The sequence below is a fragment of the Colletotrichum chrysophilum genome, assembly GCF_026319265.1.
Source record: "Colletotrichum chrysophilum strain AFK26 chromosome Unknown scaffold_4, whole genome shotgun sequence".
Taxonomy (NCBI): Eukaryota; Fungi; Ascomycota; class Sordariomycetes; order Glomerellales; family Glomerellaceae; genus Colletotrichum; species Colletotrichum chrysophilum.
In genome coordinates, this window is record NW_026517291.1 from 695,695 (window position 1) to 719,337 (window position 23,643).

The 23,643-nt window shown below is 54.7% G+C and overlaps 7 protein-coding genes across 7 annotated transcripts; 3 read left to right on the forward strand and 4 right to left on the reverse strand.

The window, feature by feature from the left end:
• Positions 1–19: 19 nt before the first annotated feature.
• On the reverse strand, positions 20–835 carry COL26b_001095 (uncharacterized protein; the record flags this gene model as incomplete). Its single annotated transcript, XM_053174054.1, has 3 exons — positions 20–523; positions 579–692; positions 767–835. The coding sequence occupies 3 exons, from the start codon at positions 833–835 to the stop codon at positions 20–22; spliced, it is 687 nt and encodes a 228-aa protein (XP_053042171.1).
• Positions 836–1,331: 496 nt separating this feature from the next.
• Positions 1,332–2,054, forward strand: RPL35 (60S ribosomal protein L35; the record flags this gene model as incomplete). The annotated part of the gene is made up of 3 exons (XM_053174055.1): positions 1,332–1,334; positions 1,520–1,659; positions 1,796–2,054. 3 exons carry the CDS (start codon positions 1,332–1,334, stop codon positions 2,052–2,054), a joined length of 402 nt encoding a protein of 133 aa, XP_053042172.1.
• Positions 2,055–10,281: 8,227 nt separating this feature from the next.
• ADE17 (bifunctional phosphoribosylaminoimidazolecarboxamide formyltransferase/IMP cyclohydrolase) lies at positions 10,282–12,192 on the reverse strand (the record flags this gene model as incomplete). The annotated part of the gene is made up of 3 exons (XM_053174056.1): positions 10,282–10,437; positions 10,488–11,970; positions 12,047–12,192. The coding sequence occupies 3 exons, from the start codon at positions 12,190–12,192 to the stop codon at positions 10,282–10,284; spliced, it is 1,785 nt and encodes a 594-aa protein (XP_053042173.1).
• A 1,295-nt stretch (positions 12,193–13,487) lies between these two features.
• On the forward strand, positions 13,488–13,975 carry COL26b_001098 (uncharacterized protein; the record flags this gene model as incomplete). The annotated part of the gene is made up of 2 exons (XM_053174057.1): positions 13,488–13,718; positions 13,817–13,975. 2 exons carry the CDS (start codon positions 13,488–13,490, stop codon positions 13,973–13,975), a joined length of 390 nt encoding a protein of 129 aa, XP_053042174.1.
• Positions 13,976–14,444: 469 nt separating this feature from the next.
• On the reverse strand, positions 14,445–17,897 carry PRP5 (pre-mRNA processing RNA-helicase; the record flags this gene model as incomplete). The annotated part of the gene is made up of 4 exons (XM_053174058.1): positions 14,445–17,080; positions 17,135–17,573; positions 17,629–17,692; positions 17,740–17,897. The coding sequence occupies 4 exons, from the start codon at positions 17,895–17,897 to the stop codon at positions 14,445–14,447; spliced, it is 3,297 nt and encodes a 1,098-aa protein (XP_053042175.1).
• A 782-nt stretch (positions 17,898–18,679) lies between these two features.
• Positions 18,680–19,645, forward strand: COL26b_001100 (uncharacterized protein; the record flags this gene model as incomplete). The annotated part of the gene is made up of 2 exons (XM_053174059.1): positions 18,680–18,751; positions 18,950–19,645. 2 exons carry the CDS (start codon positions 18,680–18,682, stop codon positions 19,643–19,645), a joined length of 768 nt encoding a protein of 255 aa, XP_053042176.1.
• An 832-nt stretch (positions 19,646–20,477) lies between these two features.
• On the reverse strand, positions 20,478–21,694 carry COL26b_001101 (uncharacterized protein; the record flags this gene model as incomplete). The annotated part of the gene is made up of 4 exons (XM_053174060.1): positions 20,478–20,798; positions 20,854–20,978; positions 21,033–21,460; positions 21,534–21,694. The coding sequence occupies 4 exons, from the start codon at positions 21,692–21,694 to the stop codon at positions 20,478–20,480; spliced, it is 1,035 nt and encodes a 344-aa protein (XP_053042177.1).
• Positions 21,695–23,643: the final 1,949 nt, after the last annotated feature.

The window sequence follows — 23,643 nt, forward strand, 5'->3', positions numbered from 1 at the left end:
CTTTTCAATAGCAGCATCGTCATAGGAACCACCAGAAGACGAGGAAACAGAAGGCGATGAAGACGCCCATGATTATGCCGTCCCGGCGTTTCTTCGCGGAGATTCGGCCGATGAGGCTGTTTAACCCTGGCACCTGGCTGGCGGCCATGGTGATGCGACGGTTGATGCTGGCGAGGGTCTCGCGCTGGATGTTGAAGTTGTCCTGCACGGCGTAAGCCTGGGACAGGACGCTGTCGGCCATGTTGTGACTATTGTCGATGCGGTTGCGCTCGGCGAGCATGTATTCGGCCTCAGCGGCTTCGGGGTTGTTGGCTCGGTACTCGTCAATGTCGGAGCGGACATTGGAGAGAAGGTGGGCGCGGTCGCGGGCCTGGGCGATTTTGCTGCGGATGCGCACAAGGTCGCGCTTGTGTTCGGCAAGCTTCTCGCGGAGGAGGGCGAGGTTGTTCTGCTTCAAAGCGGAGGAGGTGAGGGTCGCTTCGGAGTCGAGGAGGCGGGCTAGTTGGGAGATGACGTTCTCGCGCTGGTGGTGGTGTTAGCTGAGCCGAGGTTGGCGGGGACGAAGGCGGCGGTCTTACTCTCTCGAGGAGATCCTGGAGTTTTGCTTCTGTTGTCCTTTCATCTTCTGTCGGTTTTGCTGGTATATCTGATACTGTCGAGAACTGGGAGTATGTGTGGAACAAGGTCTCTGTCTGCGCGGCGACTCGGATGTCAGGGAAACCCGGCGGAGAGGTGATGCTTGCTGCGAGCAAATGGAAGTTCATACCTGTGTCTCGAGACTTCGCGCTTGTTGCCGTAGCTGGGCCCAGCCAGTGTTTCCAGAAGCCGCAGCCATGGCGCTGCGATGTCGTTTGCGGTGGTGGGTGTACGCTCGTCCGCTTCGCTGCCTGTGTTCGAGAAGTCGTCTTCAGATGGGCTCAGCCATGTCCGCGTGTCTGGGACGCTGTCGGCAGGGACCAGATGCATGGAGGGAGCTCAGCGTCACATGGCCCGTGCATCTGGAATGATTATGTAAGTGTCGGGTGGTGCCGCATGAATCGCTCAGGCCATCCTCGGTGAGCTCGGCGAGCGTATTACCGGGGTTTCGAGGGTCTCTGTGGCTGAACAGACAGCGTGGCGCAGGTCCGACTCAGAGCCCCACTGAAAAGCCAGCCTGCACTCCAATCAAATCGATCCCCGCTAAATTTCGATTGCACACCACCACACTTCCCATAACCCTAGGGCATTCTTTTCCCGAACCTCGAATTTTTGCAATCTGTGAATTGATCTGACGCTTCACGACGTGTTGATACTAACCCAGATATCCAGCGCCACCCCCCATATCAGTCAAGATGGTGAGTTGACCCCTTGATCACGATGGAATCCGCGATTCCAGAGCAGCACGATATTTTTATCCCGAAATAATCACGACCCCCCGCGCGTCCCCGACCGACGAACGCAAAAAACACCATACATCACGCCCCTCCCAAAGGGGACATACACAGAGAACTTTCGCTGACGAGAGTCTTCATTGTCGCAGTCGTCCGGAAAGGTCAAGGCCAGCCAGCTCTGGAACAAGAACAAGGATGAGTTGACGAAGCAACTCGGAGAGCTCAAGACCGAGCTCGGTCAGCTCCGCATCCAGAAGATCGCCTCTTCTGGCTCCAAGCTGAACAAGATGTGCGTTTACCACTCCAATCCCCCGATCGAGGTCCGACGCAGAGTCTGGGGGGAGGAACAGACAGGAGGAGGAGGCCTCGGAGGATCCGCGAAAGAAGGAAGGCAGAAGGGCTGACCGGTGAAATTTTTCTTACAGCCACGACATCCGCAAGTCGATCGCCCGCGTCCTGACTGTCATCAACGCCAAGCAACGCGCTCAGCTCCGCCTCTTCTACAAGAACAAGAAGTACGCTCCCCTCGACCTCCGCGCGAAGCAGACCCGTGCCATCCGCCGCCGGTTGTCCGCCGCCGACGCTGCCCTCGTTACCGAGAAGGCCAAGAAGCGCACCGTCCACTTCCCTCAACGCAAGTTCGCCGTGAAGGTCAGTCGAATAGGATATCAGCCACGTGGATGAGGATGGGAGAGCGACACGAGCCAGTGAAATGGTGCTTCGATGAGTGGGATATCATGTCATCGACAGACCGTCCCCCTCTGCCACGAGCTGTCCCCACGCTCTCCCACCTCACTCTCTGGTTCTCCCACGCGAAGGACACCGTAACTGACTGTGAAGCAGGCCGCTTAAATTAGCCAACCGCTCCTGGGTATCTAGGGTTGGGGATGAGGAACTACGAAAATGGAAACGGAGGCGTAACACGTTTTTGGCACACGGGGATCCCGAATTACTCGATGATGCATTGCATGGTCACGGAGGGAAATTAAAGGGTTTTGCGCTTTGTTATTTTCCCAGTGCTGCAAACAAATGGATTTTCTCAACCGGTCATGGCAAACCAAAAAGCTTGGCTCGCAGGTTTTTGCCCTCTCTTCTGTCACATCTCTATGATGAGAGGCTCCCTCCGAGTGTGGTTGGTAGCATAGAGCTGCCGACAAAAATGTCAAATGGGGCCAAAGATGTCCCGACTTCAAAATAATCCCTCCGTTTCCAAAGTGAGCTGTTTGTTCCTCTGCCCATTCTCACACCGCAGATGTCTGTATATCCGTTCAGCTGCATGTGTTTCCCGGCTATCGTCGACACTGACATCTTGGTGCATATTTTGAATGTTGTTCTTCAAGATCACCCTTATGGCTAGCTTTTCGATGCTTGTCGGACCTAAGATAGGTTTTCAACGACCCCGGCCGCCCTCAGATCGTGCTCTTCTGTGTCGATGCTTGACAGACATCGCAGGCAATCCATTTTTGCTGCGTTCTTTGCGCCTCATTTTCCCGCGATGTTCTCGGCCTTTCTCTCATCCCCATCAAGTTCATTTACGATTCGAGCAATGATTCATGCCTGACAAACATTTAAACCCTAGACCTTTGTCTAGTCATGGTTTCATCAAGGTGTGTTCACCAAGGTATGGTTGTCAACTACGTAGAACCTGAGTTGGCTAGTTGCGCATTCTCTCAGAAGCTCGTTGTCGGATGTTGATTAAGCGTTACCGGTCGTTTAATTTCTTGATTCAACTCATGAACTCAACCGATCAAGTCTCCAGCGAGAATACGATAGTTGTTCCACACGCTGAAATTTTTTCCATGTAGCTAGCCACGGTCTAGTCTTCTCTATGATTCGAAACAAAGCGCATGTGCTACTTCCAAACATTGGCCAAATTAGACCTGCTTTCGCCTGGTAAAGGCACATCGTGAAATGACTTTGTTGAGATGTTTCCTTGATCGTGAGATTCCTCAAACAACCACTCATCGTCAGCTATTCAATTCCTACCTAGGGTATGAATAGCCGCAGACACACTTAACCACGGCGTCATATTTCCTGACTCGTGGGCAGCCATGCTCTTGTGTCACCTTATAAGCTGTCATCGAGGAAGACGGTGTATCCTAAGAATCATTCGCCTCAAACAGACTCGGATTCCAAGCTAATCGAGCAATTTCAAAGGCACCGTTGCTGCACACACATTTTGAATGGTTTTCTCAATGACAATAGACAATACCCAGAGACTGCCGTATCCCTTCGCTGGCCTAAGTATATGAATCGACCGAAAAATACGTGATGGCTCCGTCCGCAGCAAACCTGGCAACATAAGCAGCGATAATGTAGACATGATTCACCGCATAGGCGAGAAGAACACGACGACGGGGACAACACAGTATTTTTGAAAGTGACAGTAACACAGACACGCTGAAATGGGAGGGGAAACCTCTAGGTTGACTTCCTCAACGACAATCATCGATAGCGTATTCGTCTCATCGACCGCTCTGTCGAAACCAAAGCGATGCAATCCAGGCCTTGGTAGGACTGAATAAGAGCACAGTCATAATTAGAAGCCGAGAGCAACAGAGAAAACCAACCCTGGTGCAACTCGCGGGGAGTCTGCCAGACCCTGTCGCGACAACCCCCTCCTTTGCACCCAGCGGCGCCATCTTCTCTGAGGAAATGCCACTTCCTCTCTCGCACATTCTGTCGCCAACTCGCAGAGTTTAGGCATCATCTGCACCATCTCCTCCACACGAAGGATAAGCGGCATTCTCAACATGATTGTACAACTTGGTGACTTTCGTGCTACTTCTGTAGGACTTTCAGCAGACGTCATCCGCACAAGACGAAAACTCCACCGCAGACAACTTCATTTCCACATTCAAGCCTCCAACTTCTTCCAAGACGATCTTTCCAAGGCGAACCACGTCCAGAACAGTCGCATTCGAACGTCTAAACGCCCCCATCTCCTCAATTGGCCCCAGGTCGAGTCCCGAAAGTCATGAGACAACAACAAAACCCACCTTGGCGCAACTTCATCCACCCTGGCGCAACTTCGTATTCTTACGACTTCTAAACTCGCCTCGGGTTCTTAGTATCCCGTCACTCCCCCGTCTTCGGTCAGATCCGCTATTCCAATCTGCATTGGCCAGATTGCGGGGCATTTAAAGTTCAGCCCCTCGGTGAACGACGGCGATGATGATACACAGGGAAAGTATTTTCGTCGATATCCACCAAGATCACATCTTCGTGCCACTCCATGAGAGCCTTAGGCAATGTGCTTGACCGAGTGGAGCACAATGCCCGCGGCGTAATCACATGAGTCCAACTGTTCAGGGGTACCAACAGCGTCGGCTGGTGGGCAACTTCGACGCAGACGTCCCGGATTCTCACCCGACGCCTCAAATGACTCACCCCCGAATAGGGCGAACGTATGCCGCACTGTAGACTGACCTCCTTCGCGGTTGCAGCACCCGCAGTCCCGGCAGGAGGCCCTCACACGAGACCCAAGCCCAAAGCAGCGCAAACACTCCTCTCAACAGTGGCGAACGGATCTTCTTTCCCTCGTCAAGAGTCGTACGATGAGGAACCGATGTCAGATCTTACTTCAAAGGAATGCGTCGGGCCTTTCCCCGGCTTGCGGCCATGCTGCAGGCGGGTTTGGCGCAGTGTGGTTTTCCTCGGGCTCTTGTGGGGCGTTCGATACACTAAGTTTTCGTAGAACTCCTCAGTCGTATGTGAATCCTCTGCCTCGAGAGTAGCCAGTCTGGCTGTCTGGCTATGGTTCGCAGACCCTCTCCCTGATCTCGAGGTCAGCGTCCCGAACAAGACCGTGAAGGCAATCATCCAACCCCAATATATCTCGGTTGATTTTAGTAAAGATGAAGTACCGACATAGAGACCCGGATGAGCCAGGCTCAAAGTCATCATGCAAGCCACGAACGCAAACCAGTGGGTAGTCAGACTTGTGGCAGTGAAAAATTGTTCACTTGTCTTTGGCTCTGACGAGCAAACTGTTACTACTACTACTACTACTACTACTGCACCACCGCGCGAAACTTGAAAATAACTAATCCTTCAGCCGGCACGGGACATCCTTTGAGATATTTGCCCTCCTGTAAAAGGGGCTACCCAAACACCGATTCCCGGGTATACCGATAACGCCAGTTCATGACCCAGGGTATCTTTTTCGTAAGCCGTGCCCAAGTGAGAAGGAGACCCAATTTCATACCAACACCGAAAAAAAAACAGACCGAAAGCATACCAGAACGCCACTACCTAGAAGATGGAACATCATTTTGTGTTCTTCTCAACGCGACCGCTAATGACGCGGCCCATGCTACCGTTTCCATGTTGCGTATCCTTGTCCTTGTTTTCGTGGACCCTCATATGTCTTCGCATCTGGTCCAGTCGATGGAAGTCCTTGCCACAGACTTCACAGGTGAACTGACCTTTAACGTTGTGAGTCTTGCGGTGCTTGGACAAGTTGCTGGACTCGCCAAACTTCTTTCCGCAGATTTCGCAAGATAGTGGCTTTTCGCCAGTGTGGGTTCTTTTGTGCATGGCTACGAAGGTCAGCTAGATCATGTTGAGACTTCGATGGGAACTTACTGAGTGCACTCTGCTGTTTGAAACTTTGCGTGCAGTCCGGGAAATTGCACTTCCACGGCTTCTCTCCTGTGTGTATACGCATGTGTTGTGCCAGCGACTGTTTGGCGGAAAGTGCAGCGTGACAGACTTCACACTTGACAGGTTTGTCTGCGGTACAGTCAGTTATCTTCCCTGAAGGGGACTGCAAAAGGGTCTCTTACATCCTGTATGCGTTTGCATATGGCGTTCCAGCTTGGACTTCTGGTTGAACGTAGTATCGCGAGGGCATGTGCTCCAAAGACAGGGGAACCCCTTTGCCTGCTTGGCCATTGCGCTCAGGTGGATTTCTTTGCAATGTTTCTGGAGAGCTTCATCGTTGGGAAGCCTAAGACCACAGATCTGGTCATCACTGACTTTCCATTTGCAAGTGCAAGCTTGTCCAATATCTGTGTCAGGCGTGACTGGAGTCTCCGCCGACATGGGTGTCCCGGAAGCCGACGACAGTGTTGGCGACGACATGTCAAGAGGTGATCGCCTCGAGATCGATTTCTGTGCTGGAAGAGTACCCCGGGAGCTTGGCCAAACTGTTTGTTGCGAGACTGCTTCCATCATGTGTTGTTCAATAGTCATGGGATGCATCTCCCTGATATGATCCAAGAAAGCCCCAGGTTCGGAATGCAAAGGTGCATTACATTCCCCTTGCGTGGAGTTATCTGTGCAAAACCCTCTTTGTCCTGGGTGGAAGTGCGAATCCATTGGGAGGGGGCACTTTTCAAATACCAAGCCGTTGACCGTGTCGTAGCAAGGTCCCAGACAACGATCAGGATGGGGGCCAGGGACGTGGTGTTCCAGTGCATGGATGATAAACTGGTTCAAGTTGTCCATGTTGTTGTTCAAGTCGTTCAAGTCGATGGATCCGTTCGTATAGACTTGAGAAGCATAGGCGTGTGGCATAGGGAGACCGTCGGATGGAATACCGTGCCTAGCAGATGATGAACAGTAGAAGTCCCCATGCGCCATATTGAAGTTGGGTGTCTCTGAAAGGCCGCCGATGTTCACTGACTGCATCGTTAAATGAGCCGACAGTCCATGGGGAGTGCCCTGGCCTGAGAAGGGCTGAGAAGGCGGCTGGGACGAAGACTGCGCCGGCCTCGATTCCAACGAAATGAGAGACTCTGCAGCCTTCAGTGAAGGCCCGTCCAGCGCTAAACAGTCTGGTTCGCTACAGACGTCTCCCTCGCACTCAGGGTCGTCGCAATCAGAGAAACTAGAGAGACAAGGAGACTCGGCGCAATCCTTGTTGTTGCAGGCAACGCCCTGCTCGCAGCGGCTGTCGGGGCATTGCATTGCGCAGGAATCGGACTCGTCACAATCAGAATGGTTGCTAGGCATCGCGGGGCTTGACTGCTGCAGCTGCTCCTCTTGATAGCCCATCAACTGCTGCTGTTGCTGCTCTTGATAGGCCGTCATCCAATCCACAGACATTGCATTGTGATGATCGAAGGTCATATTGCTTTCCGGCGTCACGCCAATAGTATAGTTCGAGACGAAGGGGCCGAAAACGTTAATGTCTGGTGTGTGAGGCGTAGAGAGATTGTTGGTTGATATAGCAGCCATGCTCATGCTGCGACCGTGATGGGCTTGATTCATCGTTTGTTGATGACTCTTGGTGGGACCGTGGGTATGTGTATGTCCTGGGCCCAAGTCTAAACAGGTGTCGTCGTGGTAGGAGGGCAGGAAAGGATCATTCACCAGACCATGAAGGTGGTTGTGTGCGTGGCCCTGGAAGTGCTGGGCGTGCTGATGTTGCTCCATTTGCAGTTGGTAATATTCTTCTGTCTCTCCCCTGAGGCCAAGATGCTCATGGATGCCATGGTTGCCCAGGCCGTCCATGATGGAGAGAGATGTGACGTTGACTTCGAAGTTGTTTGCGCGCTTGGGTCACCCCACGTTGATCGTCAGTGGGCAAGGTAACTTGGGCCACGAGGAGGGCTGGCTGGAGAAGACTGTCGAGGTGGAAATGATTCGGAAGGTCGCAGAGCCGCAACGGTAAGACCCTGGATAAAGTATGAAGAACAGATGGTGTAGCCGTAGTGTCTGGGGGTTGGTGGGAAAAGATCCAGTTATGTCTGGGAGGAAGTTTGGGATGCAGACGGAATGGCGCCGACTTTGTATGGCTGGAGTACCCTTGGGGTTGGGACCAAAAAGAACCTAGCGAGACAACCTTGAAGAAGAGGGAGGGAGGTCCAGCCGTTGACAAGCCAGCTCGTGCTATGGCTTGCTTGAGCTTGAGCTTGAGCTTGGGTTTGGGGCTCTGGGCAAGGAAGGAGGCAAGAAAAATTGGAAGGTGAATCGAACTGAGGGGAAATGAGCCGGTGGTTCGTCGTCGCCCTGGCAGCTCCTGCGACTGGCGTCCTTTTGCTGCGCGTGGTGTGGGAAGGCGGTGTTCACTGCTGGAGTAGGCACGATGCCCAGGTGCGGTGCGCTTTTGAGAACCTTGATGGCCACCGGCGCGAAAATGCGGTCTTTCAGTATGGCGACGGAGGGGCAGCGTAACACTGGAATCCCTGTCGCTTCTGTCAAAAACCCATGCTAAAGGATCACTTGTGACGATGAGTACTTACCTTCGGGTCTGAAGGAGTCGAGGCAATATTGCGCTTGCGCTCCGGGGTTTTGGTTTCTCTCTCTCTCTCTCTCTCTTTCTCTTGTGTGTGTTTTTTCTGGCTTGATTGTCGACGCAACCCCCTTGACCACACGGGTCTTGCCGTCTTAAATATTTATTGTAATTTGAGCGCTGCCACCAACAACGTTATCGGTGCTCGCAGACAAGACGTAAGGTTTCCTCTTTCTAGGCAGAGCTCGATGAGCGCCGCCGCTGGTCAAGCCATCATCCGCCGTCGTGATGTGTGAACCGAAGCAAGCCTCTCATGAGCAGGAATGCTGGACCTCTGAGAGGCTGACGAGCTGACAACGTGGGGGCGTGTGTGGAGAACACGGGTCACAGGGGGGGTCCAGCAAGTGGTACGGATACGTATCTCAAGAAGGTAATCAGTCGCCTGTGGTTGGCGCTGGGATCCACTGCCGTCCCTTTCTTAGCAGACGAGAGGCCTCTGATTGGCTCGGGCGTCCAGCTTTGCGCGTATGTAAGCAGCAAGAACCGCAACGCTGCGTTTATGGTGCGCATATTTTCGCCTGCGCCTGTCTGTGCCTGTGCGCCTCGCTGAGATGGGAGGGAGCACTGTGTACGGGACCTAAACACAATCTGTACATCTCATCTTCATTCGAACATCTCCCGCGGCGGTTGAGGCGCTCAACTCCGAGTTAGGGCCAGATAGCTGGTTGCCTTGTTGCCTCCATGATGGATCTCATGCGAATAGGAACTTTGGGGCTACTGCCAAACCCAATTCCCTGATCTAAACGCAGGCACAAGAACAATGGGATGAGAAAACAAGGCGAGCAGCCAGCCACCAGCGGCATGCCCTCAAGTTAAGTTCCAAACTGATCACGCCACAAAGTGTAAGTAGACCACTTCTGCTCCAGTGCTGCGCAAATGACGCGATGACGCCGCATATGCATGCCTTCAGGAACATGATGTTTTCTCATTTTCGAATTCAAACGATAATCGTATTCGACTAAACAAATCTCTCGGTGGATCTCGCAGAGCTGAAGCCGTGTGAGTCATAACGGACTGATCAGATGCCCAGTTAGTTGCCTCATAATTTCAAAAGCTTAATTGCTACATTGCCATGCTTAACACCGACTGCCGGAAGAAACTCTCAGTACGCAAAAGGCTTTTTCTTCCCAAAGAGAAAATATCGTTGCATGTGGCTTGAAGAAACTCCCGTCACTGAGATATTCGATGGAGATACGTCCGGTCAATCAAAGTCGCGCGCGGGTTTACGCCAATAGCCCAAGGGAGTAGAGATTTCGTGTTGAAATCTTCTTTTGCGAAAGAGTACTGTTCGCCAGTGTAATATGATAAACAATGATTACCGGAAGTCAACTTCCTCCGTAGTGACTTTGAGGTCGTAAAAGTAGCAAAAGCCACACCACATGTTCCGCTATCTGCCTAAATAAGTCAATCCCAAGTACTCCGGATATATGTTGAATATCAGTGCTCTTCCGACGTGGCGTATTTCCCCGGCGCCACTCCCCACTCACACGGCTGCGGCTGCTGCTCTCGATTCGTGATGCATATCATCGTTGAGATCTCCACAGCCCAAGGCCGGTATTTCTCGGAGTTGAATGGACGCCTCCTAAGTCTCAATTTTCCCCGGATCCCAGTCGATCCAATCATTCCCAATGGTTCCCCATAACACCATAGCTTTTGTCAAAACACGAGATCTTAATGATGGAAGAGGCGGATGTTCTGCTCGACGAAAGTGATGCCAAGCTTCTCCGCAGTGTCAAACACGGCCCCATCGTTCTGGCTGCCGCCAGGGGCGGCGATATACTTGACACCGGATCGAGATGCGCGGAAAACATTGTCAACGAAGGGGAACTGGACTTGGTCAGCAGGTGGCTTGCATTATCGGAGCATTTGAAACTTACGAAAGCATCACTTGACACGGCGACGTTGGTCAGCTTGCCAAGCCACTCCTCCTTCTCGGCCTCAGTGAAGGCGGGAGGAACCTCCTCGAAGACCGCCTCGAACATGTCGCGCTCCGCACCAGACTTGGGGAGCTCGCCGCTGACCAGCAGGTCGATGGCGTTGCTCTTGTCGGGGCGCTTGGTGCCCTTCTTCCACTTGATGCCCAGAACGCGGGGGTGGAAGCGGAGCCACCAGTTGTCTGCCTTGTCGCCAGCGAGACGAGTGCAGTGGATTCTGGACTGCTGTCCGGCGCCCAGGCCGATGACCTGTCCGTTGTAGGCGTAGCACACAGAGTTACTCTGAGTGTACTTCAGGGCAATAGTAGCCACAGTCAAGTCACGCAGGGCGGACTCGGACAGAGGGGCAGAGTCCTTGGGCGTGATGATTCTGTTGAAAGACTTGGGGGAAATCTCAATGTCGTTACGGTGCTGCTGCAGAGTAACGCCGTACACGGTCCTAGTCTCCGTCTTGGAGGGGACGTAGTCGGGGTCGATCTGCAGGACCAGGTACTTTCCGCCCTTCTTCTTCTTGAGGATCTCAAGGGCGGCAGGCTCGAAACCGGGAGCAATGACACCGTCAGACACCTCCTTGGAGATGATGCTGGCAGTGGGTACATCGACAACGTCACTGAGAGCAATCACATCACCGAAACTGCTCATGCGGTCGGCACCACGGGCACGAGCGTAGGCCTGAGCCAGGGGAGAAGATTCAATACCCTCAATGTCGTTGACAAAGTAGACCTTGCGCTCATCCTCGGTCAAAGGAGTTCCAATGGCGGCACCGGCAGGGGAGACGTGCTTGAAGCTTGCAGCAGCGGGCTTGCCCAGAGCTTGCTTGAGCTCCTTGACCAGAGGCCAGCTGTTGAGGGCGTCCAGGAGGTTGATGTAACCGGGGGAGCCTCCGAGAACCTTGTAGGGCAGTTCGCCAGAAGGCACGAAGGCAGCCGCGGGCTTCTGGTGGGGGTTGGCGCCGTATCTGAGAGCCATGTACTGCTTGCCGTCGGCAGCATACTGCTTACGGAAGAACTCGGAGATGGCGGTGTCATAGTCGGCAGTGTGCTCAAAGGCCTTCAGGGCATAGCGCTTGCGGCTCTCCTCGGTGATCTCGCCGGTCTCAAGCTCCTTGAGGAACTCAGCGTAGTCCTTGGGGTCGCTGAGGATGGTAACACGGCTGTGGTTCTTGGCAGCAGCTCTGAGGAGGGTGACGCCACCAATGTCAATCTCCTCGACAGCCTCGGGGACGGTGACATTGACCTTGGCAACGGTGTCCTTGAAGGGGTACAGGTTGCAAATGACATAGTCGACCTTGTTGATGTTCTGGTCGGCCAGGTCCTTCTCGTCGGACTCGAGGTTTCTCGCAAGTATGCCGGCGTGAACGGAGGGGTGAAGAGTCTTGACACGACCGCCCAGCATCTCAGGGGCCTTGGTGATGGCGGAAACGTCCCTGTACGAGGAGCAGCCCAGTCAGTCATGTTCGACTCACGGAAGCCCAGGTAATGATGGCTTATTGGTAGACTTACTCAACAGGGAAACCAGACTCCCGAATCATCTTGGCAGTGCCGCCAGAGGCAAGGATGCGGACATTCTGCTGGTTGAGGCCCTTGGCCAGGTCCAGCAGACCCGTCTTGTCATAGACAGAGAGGATGGCAATCTTCTGACCCGACATCTTTGCTTCGGTACCTTCAAAACTCGACGGAATGGCTTGGTGTCGGGGAATGAAGGATGAAAGTAAAGGACAATTGGGAAATGAAGAGGAGTAGGGGAAAGGCAAGATTGGAAAAGCAAAAAATTTGCCCTTACGCGATGATGCGTTGTGGGTGTGAGAGGTAGGCGCGCAAAATCAGCTTCCGATCAAGGAGGGGGAGGGGCAGCTACGAAAAAAAATAAAACGCTGGCAAAAGTACGGGGCAGATACCGCAGGATTGCGGGGTGTTTTAGTGCTAGATGATGTACTTTACAGGTTACTTTGCCCCACGCTCGTCCCTCCTGGTGCAATGCGACAAGAGTGACCTCAACCGCAAACCAACCTCCCGGGGCCCCTTCGAGTGGGACGACGATGAGGGGAAACTGAGCACGAGAGAGGATCTTTCTTCTTCCACAGCTCCAGTCGCTCTTATCCCGCAGACATGGCGATTGCAGATATTGAGTCAAGCCAGCGGAGGAATCATTGTCGCGTTTGCCGCGCAGGCTGTGAATCCCCGCCCCCACCTGGTGAATCTGAAGCGCCAAAGTTTGCAGATTTCTGCGAAAACACTATGAGAATTGGAGTTTCGGCCATTGGTCCGGCGCTGCAGCGTCATTTTTGGAGACACTGGCTGGGGGGAGGTCGGAGCAACCTGTCTCGAGCCAATGAACCCCGCCCCCGCTGTAGCACAGCCCTGGAAGGCGGTTTACCCGTACAGAGACAAACGGACCCAGCGAAGCACCACGGGACCCTTGCCTGCTGATTGTTAGCGTCTCTTCGCCGGGTGTACCGTGTGCGCGGCGTCCATTGTGGCAGGGCGGCGCAGCTGTCGTCGAACCTCCCGTCGCAGTCTTGGCTTCATGTCAATAGACGAGGTTACCTTACGCGGCCCTGAATTTCCCCGGGCCAAGTGGTCCTTATGTTGACGTTTTCCTCTCCGAACGTCTTCCAGCGTCTCATCTCATTCATCCGTTCCTACCGCGACAGCAGGATATCCCACCGAACGACCGTCGCAACCCTGATCGCAACCGACAAGTCAGATAACCACACTTCCTAGACCCTGCATCCCGGCCGCCGCCGCGAACACACCGTAATTACGTACATCCGCACCGACCTCCTCCCTCCGGACTCCCAACCCGCCGAACCTCATCCTCCCGACCGTTGGCTCCGTCTTCCGTCCTGAATCGCGCCCCCGAAACGATCTCGCCACCGCCGCGCGCGCGCATCGATCAAACAAAGGACCATCCATACCCCGTTCCCGAACCGCCGTTGCGACAATGGGCTCCGTCTGCGGCAAGGAGTCGGGCGATGACAACTTCTCCTCCCCGGGCCGCCCCCTCGGCACCGCGCCCCCGCCCCAACCCAAGACCGCGCCCATCCCCGCGAGAGTAGGAGGGCCTCCGAGGACACTGGGTGGTGGTAGCGGCAGCGGCGGCGGCGGCGCATCCGGAGAGCGGTCCAACGCCGACGCGGACGACGCGCGACGCAGGGCCGCCGAGGCAGCAGAGGTAAGAGGCGCCCCCTCACCGTCCTATGCCAAGCCAGGCGACTGATGGACCCCCCTTGGAACACTATGAGACAGTGTTGCTAACATGTACCGCAACAGGCCCGCGCAAAAGCAGCGAACAAGTCGACGGGGAAGCTGGGCTCGCAACTGAATGCGCAAAAGAAGCAGACGCAGACCGATTTACTGAAGGATGCCAGCACCCAGCAATTGCGCCAGCGCGATGCTGATGCCGCAGCTGAGGCGAGGACCTACAACTAGACCGGGCGTTGAGGAAGAGGAGGCAGCGTTCTTTGCAAGATAATATGGGGTTTGGCGGGCGTCGTTTCCATAATACCTCTTGGTTTTGTCATTATTAGCGCATGGGAAAGCAGATTTATTACATTGACCTATTCTCTGTCGGAAACAACTAGCCCTCTATGTTTCGGTCCCGCGCTTCTCGGCATAAGTTGGTGGTCTCCCCAGCAGACTATTAAGACGTTGAAAGATGCGACCGACGATGGCTACTTAGTCTCATCCACCGTTCACCGAGAACTGAGCCAATCTGAAGAGCGCGTTTTTTATTGAAACCTCTCACTAATACTACAGCCCGATAAGGACGGATCTCCCTTCCGTTATGTGTGCCCTGATGTATATTTCGAGGCGAACCTCCCTCTTTCCTGACGCCGCCACTCCGACAACCGACTTAAATACGAGCTTACTATGGACAACGAAAGACACACAAAAGATTCTAAACGACGTTGTAACGTCCAGAGGCGGGCGCGCGGCTGTCCGCCGTGGCAGCGGCCACTGTACCTTCGCTCAAGAGACGAGTGAGCTCTGTAATAGCAGCCCCCACTACGACCTCAGTGTCACCCTCAACAAGGATGTACAGCTTGGGGTCTGCTCCAGGAGGAACTTCCTTGCCCGCCGGATAGAACGTTCCCTTCGTGGTGATTGACACGCCAGTCGCCTCCAGAATCTTGGCCACGTTGGTTCTGTTTGTGACGGCCCATCTGGCCTTCTGCGGGAAGTCGTTGATCTCCAGCGTGGCGTGGTAAGCACCGGCATCAGGTCCCTTATTGTCAATGGGCTGTCCGGAACGTAGCTGGCCAGCCTTGCCAAGGCGCTCGTTGATAGCACTGATCGCGGCACTAACAGCGTCCAGAGGCTTCTTGCCACCAGGGGCACCCGCGGCGGCCGGCGCGTCCTTGGGCTTTGCTTCTCCCTCAGGCTTGTTGGCGTTGCGTGATACAATCGCGGAGACGGCTGACTTAATGGCAGACGCGGCATCCTTGCCCTTGTCTTCCTCAGTCTTCTCTTCCTTCACGTCGTCTTCCTCGCCCTCGGCCTTGTGGGTCTTGCGCTCGCGAAGACGGGCAGCTTCACGCTCGGCATCGAGACGATCCAGACCCTTTCCACCGAAACCAGAAGTGTCCTTGGCTTTGCCAGCCTTGACCTTGTCCTTGTGGGCCTTGCGCATCTCGTTCAGACGGTCAGGTATAGGTTGACCGCTCTGCTCCAAAGCTTTGGCAATACCAGGAGCGCAGTTCTCTTGCTCTTCAGTGATGAAAGTCACAGCAGTACCCTTGTTACCGGCTCTTCCGGTTCGACCGGCGCGGTGGACATAATCTTCCAGATGGTTAGGGGCATCATAATTGACAACCAGCTTCAACTGTTTGACGTCTAGACCTCTGGCGGCAACGGAGGTGGCAATAAGGATAGGGACAATGCCCTTTTTGAAATCAGCAATCGTAGAGTCTCGATCAATCTGGTCTTTACCGCCGTGGATTGACATGCACGGGTAACCCTTCACCATGAGCTCCTTGAGCAAGTCGTCTGCCTTCTCTTGACGTTCGACAAAGATGAGAGTACGGGCGTCCTCGTCCTCGTCGTAAAGCTCACCAAGGAGTCCTAGGAGGTGGACGAATTTGGCGTCTTCAGGGATGACCTCGACCTTTTGCGTAATGTCTGGCGCTACGACGCTGCGGCCACCGACGGTTATCTCTACTGGAGACTTCAGCACCTTCTTGGTAAGAGAGTCAATAATGCGAGGCATCGTCGCCGAGAACAAGATGGTCTGGCGGTCAGGTCGCATGTTGGCAAAGATCTTCATGACTTGAGGCTCGAAACCCATGTCAAACATTCGATCTGCTTCATCAAGGACGACGTATGAGACGCGGCGCAGGTTGGTGACACGGCCTTGATTGGCTGCCAGCAGATCAATCATGCGGCCAGGCGTACAGACAACGATTTCGGCTCCTCGCTTGAGCTCGGCAATTTGATCTCTGATAGGCGCTCCGCCGTAAGCGCAGACAGCCCGCAAACCCATGGCCTTGAGGAAAGGCTTACAGTCACGGTGAATCTGAACCGCCAACTCGCGGGTGGGGGTCATGATGAGGCCGATGGGACCATCGGTGTCCTTGATGGGAGGCTGGTCCATAATGTGACGGAACATGGGCAGGAGGAAAGCAACCGTTTTACCGGATCCAGTCTTGGCTACGCCGACCACATCGCGGCCGGACATGATGACGGGCAACGCCTGCATTTGAATGGACGTAGGCTTTTCGTATCCCAAGTCGGCGACGACATCCAGTGTTTGCCGTGTGAGACCACATTGAGCCCATTTCTGGACAGGCCTGGGGACATCTTTCCCGGAAACCTTGATGCCATCGAGTTCCAGACGTAGGTCGTTGGCCTCAGCTTCGGTCAAGGCTGCAAGCTCTGCTGGTTCAACCCAGAAGTTCTTGCGAATTGGCTGCAGATCGAGCTTGCTGTAATCGATGGTGGGAATATCCTTCTTCTTGCGCTTGGCTGCCATGGCGAGGATTGCATTCGCATCTTTGTCTTCTGCCTTGAAGGCGTAGTCATCGTCACTGAAGTACGCCTCGGGTTCTTGGACCTTCTTCGATGATGTACTTGCCTTGGGAGCAGCAGGTTTGGGCTTGGTGTCCAAGTCGGCCATGAAGGCATCCAAGGGATCAACCTCGTCTTCCTCTTCGACATCCATCTTGTCCGCTGAGGATTCTTCGGTAGCGCCGTTCGTCTGAGCCGGAGCCGCGTCATCCATTGTGACGTCGGGCTTTTCCTCGTCTTTTGCTTCTTGCATTTCCTTCTCTCGCCGTTCGTGTGCTGCGCGAGCGGCCGCAATAGCCTCTTCCTCAGTCTCGGCAAAGTTGCCGCCGTCAGACTCATCGTCCTCATCTTGATCAGCATAGGGGGTGTCATCAGCCTCGAGGGGAAGGGCGGGCAGCTTCGTAAGTTTCCTCTTCGTTCCCTCCTCTTCGTCGAGGTCCAGCTTGCGTTTGCTGGGCAGCTTGTCGCTGTCGGCCTGCTTGTGGAAGCCGAAGGCGCTCAGGTTTCCTCGATTGGCGGGCAATGCGGAAGCTGAGATGTCTTGGTAAGCAGGAGTATGCGTGGCAGATCGCGGAACAAACGTACCTTTGGTGGTCTGCGCAACAGCAGCAGTACTCTTTTCAGGACGGCCGTCAAGCAAGCCCAGAACACCATTCGAGTTGGATTGCTTGAGTGACGCCGCAGACTTTTTGGCAATCGCCTTTGGGTCAAATTTGCCTGAATAAGGCACAGCCGGCGATGCGGCTCCAGATGTCGCCTGTGTCGGAGCTGGCGATGCAGCTCCAGGAGACGCGACAGCGGGTGAGGCCACGGCGGGCGACGCAACGGTGGGCGAAGCAGCGGCCGGTGAAGGCACGGACTTCTTGTCCATCTCAGCAAGGAGATTCCTAGTCTGACTTGGATTAACCTCATTCTCTTTGCTCGCCTTGTTCTCCCTGCTCTTCTTCCACGCCTCAAGTCTGGCGAGTCGCTCAGCCTTCTTGTCAGCTTCAGTCTGTGCTGGGGTAGGCTTGGGCTTAGCAGCCTATCAATCGTTGTTAGCGATGTTCGCATCAATCATACATGGGGGATATTCATACCTCATTACCGGCAGTTGGCGTGCTGTCTGAAGGCGCCGCAGCGCGCGGACGGCTGTCATCGCGCCTGCTACGGGGATGGGAATCAGCCGTTCCCTCACGCCTAGCGCGCACCCTGTCCCGAGAATCGTCCCGCCGCGGGCGATGGTCTCTGTCGTTGTCACGATGCCGCCGTCTGTCAAGCGACCGGTCTCGGTCAGCGTAACGGTCACGCGACCTCCTCCGGTCTCTGTGGCGGTCGTTGTCTCGTCGGCTTCCTCGATATGAATCATCGTCTCGTCGGTCTATGGAGCGGTCCCTGCGGCGGTAGGAGTCGCGATCACGGTCGCGATCTCGGTATCGGCGCTGCTCGTTGAACTTGTCAGAATGCTCCCCATCGCGTCTCCAATAGTGGTGGTGTCTTCTCACATCGCCAGGGCTCCTGGACCGCGAGCGACGACGGTAGTCTCTGCCGTCATCGCGGCGATCCCGATCGCGCCTGTCATCGTCTTTGCGGTGGCGTCTCGCGTTGTATTGGCTTCCTGCAGGCGATGGTGAGCGCGAGTCCCTGGTCCGAGCCATGTTGTAGGTCTCGAACTCTCAGCAAGACACTACGTTTGGTGAGAGCTACTTTTTTTTTGCTTCTTGTTCTCGCAGGGTTCTGTCACTCTGGGTGTCACCACTGTTGGAGCTTGGCTCTGACAGCTCCGTAGGGTAAAATGATGGTGTGAAGAAGGAGCGTCGTCAACAGATCGGTCTGCTAGGATGGCGACGCTGATGACATGCGGCTGGAGAAGTTTGGGAGGGGCGGAAAAAGGTCGCGACGTGATAATTAGGTTGCTCCAGGCCGCCCAAACGTGAGGTCAGACCTTGCGGCAAGGACCCACTCTAGTAGGCCAATCGAAAAAATCCAATTTAATTCCCCGGAATTTAGCTAGCCTGTAAGGAACTCACACCGGCGCTTCACCTTGATCAACGCCATCGCTACAGAGCTGAATTCATCTTGATTTTCCCCCACGATCATCTGAAGTTCTTGGCAGTTTTTTACTTTTATTTTCATTTTACTTCAATCAAAATGGCTGGCCTGGTCGCATATGACAGCAGTGACGAGGATGACGATGTCCAAGAGACTATTCCTCAGGAGAAGGTGCCGTCACTCACTCACTACTCCTTTCTCCCAAGCAATTCACTAACTCATCATCCGCAGACCGAAACTTCAAAAACAACCGCACCGCCCCCACAGCAGCCCGATTCAAGTAAGCGGACGTGATATACGCATTCATCTAGCTCTTGCGAATCTCATATTGACAAACTCTTAGAAGATGCCAAGCCACTATCACCACAGCCACCAAAGCAAGAGGCTCAGGAGCCGCAACCACCGTCAGAGAACATAACGATCGGCCCCGTTCAACAGCATTCCGTTCCCCTAGGACCTGCCCTACCATCCATGGGAGCCCAGCTACCCCAGGGGCCGTTGTCACAAGCAGCCGACGGTGCAGACTCGCCCTACACAGCCTCCCGCGCCCTCCTCCGCGACCTGACCCTCCCCCCGGTCCCGAACTTCGACATCCCCCCCTCGCCTCCAGGCTCCCCTCCCCCAGCCCTAACCGCCAAGTTCACCCAGTTCATCGAACTCAAGAAGAAGAGTGTGCACTTCAACGCCAAGCTCGCCCAGTCCTCCGCCCTACGCAATCCAAGCCTCACCGACAAGCTCATGGACTTTGTCGACATCGACGGCCGCGGCGGCTACGCCACCACGCTGCCCCTCGACATTTGGGACCCCACGTCTGAAGCAGCCCTCCCCGAGTGGGCTACCAGGACCGCGCTGCGACAGAGCCAGGAGCGGGTCCGCGCCGAGCGTGCTGGGTTGAGAAAGGCCGGCGGGCCAGTCGAGTTCGTTCCAGCGGCTGCCGGCGGTCCTTCTGCATCCGAAGTCGCGTCTCCCGGTAACGAGGCGGCGGCGGCGGCGGCTTCGGCTTCTTCGTCCGAGCAGGGGGCCATCTCCCGCGCGGGGAAGCGAAAGGCGGGCGGCGGCTGGTAGTGTGAAAAGTCGATCCCACGCCCCCCCTTCAGCTCTTAGTGCATACGGCATATGGGCATAGTCAGCGCTCGCGAAGATCAGTTTGGGGTTACATGGCCTTGCATTACGCGCTACGTGGGGTTGGACAGGCAGAAAAAAAGAGGAGCAAGGTTTCTGCAGGCGTCTCAGGATGTCTTGGGCCGAGGCGCGCTTCACGAGTGGTCTTCTAGCACGTGGATTTGCGATGAGAAGTCAGTGCTTTTCATCTGCGTTGACGGCGTCTGATTGTAAGCGAGAAGAGATGAGAAGGAGGGAAAAGGCATTGTGATACCCCCTTAGGACGATGGCATCCGTGTGTTCCTCGTGTCTCCCATGTGTGGGTGTGCACCGTCATCCGTGTCGTCAGAGCAGAAGAAGTCTGGGACACGGACCGAAGATGAATTTTGGACGACAGGTGACGGGAATGTGCGTCAAGCAAGAAGGTTGAGAAGCCGTAGGGTGAAGATGGGGTGAGTTTCATGACGTCGGAAATAGGCTTAATCTTGTGTGAACAACTGGCATCGCGAGGTTGTCAGTTAGAACCTTCCTGCTGAGCATACATCTCTACCAAAAGGGACGATTATTGCGGAACATGTATCATAATTTAGCTATTGCAGCCATATGGCGCCCAGCTTCACTGTGTATCGTAATCTCACAGAGGTCAAGGTATCGAAATCTTCCACACATAGCACGTAAATCCTCCCCCGTGAGAGTATAAGTAAATCATTATTTCGAACCAGCGAGCAGACACCTTGCCTCCCCATATCCCGTTTTCCCCATGCGTTTATCTTCTCTAATCGTAAGGCTCGCTTGCTTAAGAGCTGCAGGTAAGATTGAGACCGATCTTCTTGAGGGCAGCGCCGACGTTGATGTCAGTAAGGACGGTGCCAGCAGCCAGAGCATCAGCAAAGTACGACAGCCTCTGACCGCCATTAACAACGTCCTTGCCGTTCAGGCCAAAGGGGATGACGCCGTTCTCGCAAGCGGGCTTCGCCTGGATGGCCGTGAGGACGGGGGCCTGGGAGATGTTGGCGCGCATGTTGACGTTGTTGTCGCCCGGATGCAGAACAAGATTGTCAATATAGACGGTGCCGATTTCGTTATTATTGAGCAGGTTGCGGAAAGAGGCGTTGCCCTGGAAAGCTTCGTGTCAGTTACGGCAGCAACCTGGCTGACCTGCATGAACTTACGATTTCGAGAGTGATGACGGAGTGGTTGGGGATCGTCACTTTGCCCTTGAAGTTGTCGCCATTGGCGTCGGGGGTCAGGCTGATCTCGCTCTCTGTGACATTGAGTCCCTTGAAATCGTTCAGGGCTAGGTTTTGTTAGCTTATCATGCGATAAATTGGAGGCTGAACTCAGATCGTACCCTGCAGGGTGACCGTGTTCTTGAAGGTCACGGGGTATCTCTTGGGGAGTCCAGAGACCTTGACGTGGGTCTCGCCGTAGACTGTGACTCTGAGGGATTCGTTTGCTTGGAACCAGGTGTTGAATGTTGTGAAGGCCGCCATGTTCTGGATTTGGATAGGCTGGCTGATGTTGACGGTCTGCTCCTTGACGGACTTGGTCTCGGGGAAGTTGATGGTCACAAAGGGGGTGTGCGGCTCCAAGTCCTCGAGGTACATGACTCCCTCGAAGCCCTCAATTGTGGCCTTGACCTTGCCGTCCGATTTCAAAGTCGAGTTGATGGCCATGGTGTATGAGTTGGACTTTGTGTTGGAGAGGGTAATTCCATCGACAACGAGCTCGGCCTCGTCGAGCTTATGCTGGGCAATCTTTGGAACGGCAACCAAAATTCTGCAGGAAGGGTCAGTATCATGCTTGGAGGAGCGTCCCGGTAGTTAGTAAGGATCTGATCGCGTGTACTTACATGACTGGGACGACAATGGCGGTGATGACCACCAGCAGGAGTAGATACGCCCACCACAGCTTCTTGCAATGCCTCATGCAGGACTTGTTCTTGCCGCTTCCTCCAGAATTGACACCGTTCAAGGCGTTTTCGGAATGGTTGATATCTTGCTTGTCCCTCATCTTGACCGAGTCGTGCTGTGCGTCTTATGTGTGTGTTATGCGTTGTAGGATGCAATAGTCGTAGAGTTGTTGCTCGCTTCCGTAACAGGCCGATGTTTCTCTCGAAGGAGGCGAAGGAGCAAACAGTCCGCTTGGATGTCTCGATGACAGCTGAACGATGGCGGGCAGGGTATCGAGGAACCAAGCAGTCGAGTGGGACCAAAGGTGTTTAAGTACAGAGATCGAGAGATGCTTTCTGGGGTAAGGGCTGGGGATGCCGGGGAATAATGGGCACCCTTAAAGCATCACACGGTAGCGATAGCTCGAGATCTTCATGTCCACAATGGTTCAAGCATGTAACCCTCTCGCTCGCCTCGACCCATTCGACTAAGACGCCCCGACTCGGTAGGTAGACGGGGTAGTCTAAAGTTGGGTCGCGGCGCAGGTACATACCTGGGCTGGGCGTGAGTGGATATTGAGTACATATGTGCCCGGCGTACATTTTGACCTCTGTTCATGGGAAAACGAAGTGGGCGTGTACCATCCATAGTATCCGTACGTCGTGTGCGTGGGCTATCTATCCAACGGATACTTAGCCCAACTGCGTAACAAGGAGTCGGGATCGACCAGTCAGATGGCACGGCGTGACTGGATGCAGATGAAAAAGCTGTCAGGTCACCAAGATTTGACGTCCGAATCTGCGCTTGGGAGGGTTCAGGATGGATGGTACGGATGGGCTGGCGGCGGTAGACTTGCAAGGGCAGGCCGGGGCAGCGTCCAGATTGGGTGGCATGCCGAGAACAAGGTCGACACCATCTCGAAGCGGTTGCCCCGCATTGTGTGTCGAGCAGAGCCGGGGTGGTCCCTTGCGCGGTGCCTAGTAACACGCAGAGTTGCAATCCTGCTGGGCGACCGGCTGGCGGTCCCTCGGCATCTTGTGAAGAGAATTGAGGTCTTGGGTCAAGCATATGAAAGTGATCTCGTGTGTGGTAGCACTGATTTGCGTCTGCGGCGCAATATACGGGCTCTGGTGGCTTGGCCGCCAAAAGAGGCAGGGGAGCAAGGCGAGAACGCGGGTTGGCCATTGCATTTGGAGACCATGATGCCGTCTTTTTGAATTGTCAGCCCATGATAGGCCGTTCGGGTCGTCGGTTGGCTTGAAGAGCCGGAGAAGTCTGAGAACTAAGATGGGTGCGGCGTGGAAAGAATAATCGGCTGGGGGGCGACGGTTTGCATTTTTGGAGATGAGACAAGCTTCATCGTGGAGGCAAGGAATCCAGTGGACGTTGAGCTTTTCCCAGCAGCGGCCCAATGGCCACTAGGCAGGTCCGGCTGGCTTCTAGCGCTGGAGAGGGAATCCTCGCCTGTCCAATCAAAGTATCACGGCCCTGAGGCTGACGGCTGTTCGTCGTGCCGCGAAGTTGCCGTGCGCCACTGGTGAAGTCGTCGGACTCTGCCCAAGGGCCAATGAGCATTCTGGCCTCGAAAACCCCAGGGCTGCCTTCTGGATCGCGCCGAATCTTGGCTGCCCAAGCCACGATGAACGCATGGCGTCGAGGAGCATCACGCGACGGATTTCGCAGGAAAGAGCTGACAAACAAGCACCAGGCAAAGTGCTAGTGAACCACAGATGGGAGGGATTGCTGGCGTGCACAGATGGGCGGGGGAAGGGCACCAGTTCGTGGATACAAGCAAAGTACGTATGCAGAGAAAAGAACGGTGTCGAAATGACAGCACAGAGGGAGCGGCAGCAGACCGAAATGGGGTGATGAAGGGTTCGGATTGGCTGGACACGCTGAAATAGCCTCGGAGATTTGACGCAGGAAGCCAATGATTTGCTTTGAGTACGAGAGAACGAGACACCCCAAGTACCTGCCCTGCCCAGCTAGTCGAAGGCAAAAAAGTGAAAAAAAATATTAGGAAGTGGAGGGGGCCTTTTGCCAGCGCGCCCACTAAAAAAACTGAAAACG